General features: G+C 41.1%; 1 protein-coding gene across 1 annotated transcript in view; it reads left to right on the top strand.

The window, feature by feature from the left end:
* Nucleotides 1-2,560: 2,560 nt before the first annotated feature.
* TNPO3 (transportin 3) overlaps nt 2,561-5,823 on the top strand; it is a 126,841-nt gene continuing 123,578 nt past the window's right edge. The window contains exon 1 of the mRNA XM_012664736.1: nt 2,561-3,081. Within this exon, the coding sequence (XP_012520190.1) occupies nt 2,962-3,081 (120 nt within the window). The 5' untranslated portion in view covers nt 2,561-2,961. The remainder of the gene's footprint in view (nt 3,082-5,823) is intronic.

Genomic DNA, 5,823 nt, shown 5'->3' with positions numbered 1-5,823 from the left:
TCTAGTATAGGAAATCTTTATAAAACTCTTCTGTAAGTCCAAGTAACATTGGTAAAGAATACAAGATCATTAGCTATATTTTATTCTTTTTCAGTCATTCCATAAAGTGGTAATGATTATTCTATAGCATTTGTACATATGTATGAAGAATTTTAACATCTGCATCCGTGACTCTTGGAGTCTGCTTCAGAAACTGAACAAAAATATTTTCAATATGTATCATACAATGGAGTAAAGCAATGAGGGAAAAGTTATCCTCTTGCTTTAAAATTCTAATACATCTGGTTTTTTGATTTAACATAGCTAGAGTCCCATCCTCATAATAGAAACAAATTTTTCTATCTCTAGCTGAAATTCTTTGACAGATGGAAAATTGTCAAAAATATGTCGTGAGTTTGAGCTTTTAGGTAATGGATTGACATTTCTTTGTAAATTTGGATGTTTTTTGAGACAGATCTACCGAAAGTTTTCTTTGGGTAGTGTCTTTATCATACAATTCATCTAAAGAAAAATACTTGAAGTTTTTCAAATTTTGAATCAATCGATCTTTGGTATCATTAGAAATATACACGTTCTATGAACAAAATATATTTTGTTCATGTATATTCTATAAGCAAATTTGTTTACTGGTTTAATTGAAAATTTCAATTTTTGTGAATGTCTTTTAAAGTCTTTTCCTCATAAATTTCTGAAGAAATGATGATAATTAGAAATTTTTTTTTTTTTTTGAGACAGAGTCTCACTCTGTTGCCCTGGCTAGAGTGCAGTGGTGTCATCATAGATCACTGCAAACTTCAAACTCCTGGGCTCAAGTGATCCTCCTGCCTCAGCCTCCAGAGTAGCTGGAACTACAGGCAAGGGCTACTACGCCCAGCTAAGTTTTCTATATTTTGTAGAGTTGGGGGTCTTGCTCTTGCTCAGGCTGGTCTTGAACTCCTGACTTCAAGTGATCCTCCCACCTCGGCTACCCGGAGGGCTAGGATTACAGGCAAGAGCCACTGCCGGCCCTAAAATAGTAATTTTTTAAATCATCCCTCCATCTGAGATTCTTTTTTGTGTGTGTTAGCAAGAATCAAGCTATTCTATAGCTTGCCACATTTTCAAACTCAGATCCCGTTAAAAGTTGTTTAAATCATTTTTGTTGGAAATTTAATTCTCATTTCATGTGACTAATTTTGTGGATTCACTTTTGCCATAAACTAAGTTACTGATGAAAAATTCCACGTTTTAAATATTGTCTTAAGTATTGCCTACTGTACATGTTTACCACTTTTGAATACAACAAACAGCTTTTTCATTTGTTCTACTGAAGTAAATTGCAATTGCCATTCATCTTTCAATGTGCACTATACTCTCGTCGCTTTTTTCACTGTCTTTTTTTAATACTGTACCAGTCATAGCTTCTGTATCTGCACTGAATTCTGCCGCAGTAATATGCCCTTGTTTAAAATTTAAATATATTTTCATATTTTTATCTAGAAAATAATTATAATTAAAATAGTATCTCAATTTATGATTCTGATTTACATAGGTATCACTCTAACTTGTGTTACCTGCATAAAATATCCAAGTAAGTATTAATACATTGTGATATGACATCTGAACATAGAAAAAAGTCATCTAAACTGAATTAATCTGTTGATACTGACTAGATTGGTGATGTGTTTATGTGTAACACTAGAAATAATGCCCATACGTTCTGGTGCAAACAACGTTCTATGAGATGCGGTGGTTAATGTGAATTGTATAATATTTCTACCAAAACAATCAAGTTTTGTTTACTGGGAAAAATGAGGATTTATTTGTTACGGGTGCTAAGGGAATTAAAGGAAATCTTGTACACTACAGTGTTTTACACATCGTAAGCATTTATCAAATAGTAGCAGCAGTGCTGGGAAACCTTTTAAATACTGTTATCTTTTGTCCCAAATTTCTCCACAGTACAGACTGCAAGATTTCTATTTTCTTTTGTGAATTGTGAGACCACTGATTTTTGATTTGGAAAGAAAGGCACACACAAAAACACAATTCAATGTAAGAATAACCCTAAAGATGTGTGCAAAATGCTCTGTAGTTCAGAGCGTCAGGAGCAGTGGAACCAAAGATCCCTTTTGGGCATAAGAACTTAGGAGAAAAGAGAGCTGAACAGAGATTCTAGGCATTTTGGATTTATTTCAATATGGCACATATTTCAGGTTTGTAAAATAGTTCTTGACTACGTGTCTGTCTCCTCCAGTAGAGTCAGCGTAGGAACAATGTCTTAAGACATCTCTGGATCTTCAGGACAGTGGACACTCTACCGATAGTTGAATTGACGCGCCATGACCACAAGGGACAGAAAGGATTCTCCGAAGAGGGATGGGGAAGTCGGAAGGGGAAGAAATGACTTGGATCCATTTCCAAGGCAAGGAGAGCAGCTCAGGTACGGCACACATGTCAGTCGCAAAGCTCCAGCTGGAAGCTAGGAACCGAGAGAACTACGCCGTATCACTTCTGCCCAGCTCCCCGCCCGACAGGGTCACTTCCGGGAGGGGGGCGGGGAGACAAGAGGAGGCGTGCCGGGAAGGAGGCCGTTTGTAGAGCACCAGGCGGAAGTGTGCCAAAGGTATCGGTGCTGCCGCTTCCGGTCCGGGTAAACGCGGCTTAGGTACACAGCGTGGTTTGTGTCGTGCGAAGATAAGCTTCTGAGGGCAAGTCACCGAGTGAAGAGGCGAGCACTGGAATCTCAGAAGTCTGGAATCTAGGGGAAACAGCGGAAAGGCCAGGAACCTGAATACAAACTTACTGCTGTTTCCGAGGGGGCAACTTCCACGGGGAACCCCTCTGCCCTGGTAACGGCCAAAGAGGAGGAGATGGCGCCAGTCAGGGAGCGGCCGTGGCCGAGACTGTGAGGAAGCGCCAAGGCGGAGCAACCCGGGAAGGCTAGGGAGAAGAATCAGAAGGGTCGCTGCCGCCACCACCATGGAAGGCGCAAAGCCGACACTGCAGCTCGTGTACCAGGCAGTGCAGGCGCTTTACCACGACCCAGATCCCAGCGGAAAGGAGCGCGCCTCGTTTTGGCTTGGGGAGCTGCAGCGTTCGGTGAGGGGCCAGAGAGGCCGTGCTGCGCCGCGGGGCCGGGGCAGGGTGGGACCTAGGCTCGAGAGGAGAGCCTGAGCCCGGCGGTTGGCCTCGTGAGGTCCTCCTTGGGGAGGAGCTGCTGCTGTGGGGTGGGGCTGCGAAGCTACATCTGTACTGCTTTTCGGAAACTAGTCGCAGCTGATCGGTCGCGAACTGGCCCTTTCCCCACCCCGTAGAATCTGATTTGTAGGTCCTGTACTTCTCGCTTGTGGCATCAATTTAGTCTTCTTTCAGTGCTACCCTTGCTATTGCTTGTTAGGCCGGGCTTTTCCGTTTTGTCTTCTTTCTACCAAACCCAGCCTGTGTTTCTCCACCTTCCACTTAAGGATGCTTTATCCATCTCTCCCCTCTGTGTCCAAGTGTTGCATCGGGCAATTTCTTCCTATTCGTAGCCTTACTCATGTCTCACTGTTCTTGCCTGTTTTCACTCCAGTTTGAGTCCTTTCTTCTCGAAAGTTCTCAGGTTTCTAGATTCTTATACCTGTGAATTTCCTCTTGCTTTGAAGTGCAACATAAGATGAAGAAAAAAAAATCAATTCTCCTTTTAGAAAATCTTTGGAATTCTCATTTTGCTTCATATTGGACCTCTAACCTGTTATTTACCTGAATTTTAGATTTTTTTTTACAAGATGGGTATCATAGCCGCTTTGATTATTCCATATAACTGTGTGAGCATCCTGCTTAATTGCACTTGCTGTATTTATTGTATTTTCACATTCTTTGATTCACGTTTTATGCTTCATCCCCTAATTTTCACACTCATGTTTGCTGTGCTTTATTTCTATGTGAATGTGCACGAGGGCTGTCCGGAAAGTATCCAGGCATATAATATGAAAATTAGAGAAATTTATCATATTAACAATGGCTAGATTCTTTCTGGACAGGCCTTGTATACTTGGTGATCTTACTGACTTCAGTCTTACATGTAAGATTTACTTTATGAATTGTGAAATACTTTGAAAACTAAAGAGGCTTATGCAGACTGGAAACGTACTCACCTTTACCTTTATTTTGGCATTTTTTACTCAAAGGCATATTTTTTGTTTGCCCCTTTCCCTTTTATCAATTTATTTTAACTCATAATTGATACTTAAAGGTGTGCTGTCCTATTAAATCAGCCCTTAGGCTGTAAGTGTATACATTTAAAAATTTACAACTTTGACTTTGAATATTACACATAAACTGGGATCCGAGTCCTGGTTTACCTCCTTGGAAGATAAAGGAGTAAGACTCGCTGTAAGTTATACAAGAAAATCATTCACATATTTTCTTTTTTTTTTTTTTTCTGAGACAGAGTCTCACTCTTTTGCCCAGGCTAGAGTGCCGTGGCGTCAGCCTAGCTCACAGCAACCTCAAACTCCTGGGCTCAAGCAATCCTACTGCCTCAGCCTCTCAAGTAGCTGGGACTACAGGCATGCGCCACCATGCCCAGCTAATTTTTTCTATATATATTTTTAGTTACCTGATTAATTTCTTTCTATTTTTAGTAGAGACGGGGTCTCGCTCTTGCTCAGGCTGGTTTCGAACTCCTGAGCTCAAACAATCCAACCACCTCCGCCTCCCAGAGTGCTAGGATTACAGGTGTGAGCCACCGAGCCTGGCCTTCATTCACATATTTTCTCATCCAGTGTTTAGTTTCTGTGATCTATCTGGGGAGTTGCAATTACCTGATCTTCCTTTAGTTTTCTAAAGTATAAATAGGAGAAATGCTACATGATACTACAAAAGTCAGCTCTTACCAACTAAACCTGTTTATTGTTGTGTGTATTTTAAACCAATATTTGCCTACTATGTGCCAGCCAACAGCTGTGTTGTGTGTTGGTAGTTGGAAATGAACCAGACAAAGATCTCTTCTTACCACTTAGGGTAGTTGCGATGATTCAGTGAGTTAATGTCTACAAAGAACTTAGAAAAGTTCTTGGAACATAGAGCTTAAATATGCTAGCAATTATTAAAGTGTTGGTCACTTTTCTTTCCTTACATTCCACTATTCTGTTATAACCTTACATCATCGTCACTACCACTATTAACAATCAGGGTCCCAACAGGAACGGATGGCACACTTGACAGGATAATTTGAGGAGAGTTTAGTTTATAAAGGTACTAGTATAAGATGCAGTTTCATGGTACCACAAGAAATAGTGTAAAAAAGTAACCTGTACCCAAGCTGCTAACATCCTAGCCCAGAAGAGCTAAGAGAGGGAGTAATTACTTGAACTCGGAAGAGAATTACGGAGTTGGCTGCCTTGAGAGGAGTGATGACTACCTGGTGAAGGAACTCAGTTAGCTTAAGGTGCCCTTGCAGGGATGGAGCTGGAGAAATGAATATCCTGACCTAGTCTCCTAAACTCCCACTGTATTCCCCATGGACCAAACTCAACCAGGAAGCCAGGGGACACCGTAAACTGTTGATAAAATCTATACAGGTGAGCCTATTAGAGCATGGGAGAGAAGGGTGGACAAGTGGGCCTGGAAAACATCTAGCAGTCAGTCACACATCACTTTTAGGCAACTTCACCATCTGGATTGACAATTCAGCTAATGCTTTGGCATCTTGATTCCTTTACTTTATTTTCTTTAGACACCTGGTTACACAGTCACACTCAGGGTCTTGTCATTACTAAAATGTCACCAATCCCCCCAAATCACTAATGCAGACATTCTGCTCTGATCACAACCCACTGTTTCCAGTTTGCTGGCTCA

Source organism: Propithecus coquereli, unplaced genomic scaffold (assembly GCF_000956105.1).
Source record: "Propithecus coquereli isolate 6110/MARCELLA unplaced genomic scaffold, Pcoq_1.0 Scaffold91, whole genome shotgun sequence".
Taxonomy (NCBI): Eukaryota; Metazoa; Chordata; class Mammalia; order Primates; family Indriidae; genus Propithecus; species Propithecus coquereli.
Note: the sequence above shows the minus strand (reverse complement) of the source record. Positions and strands in the feature narration are given on the sequence as shown.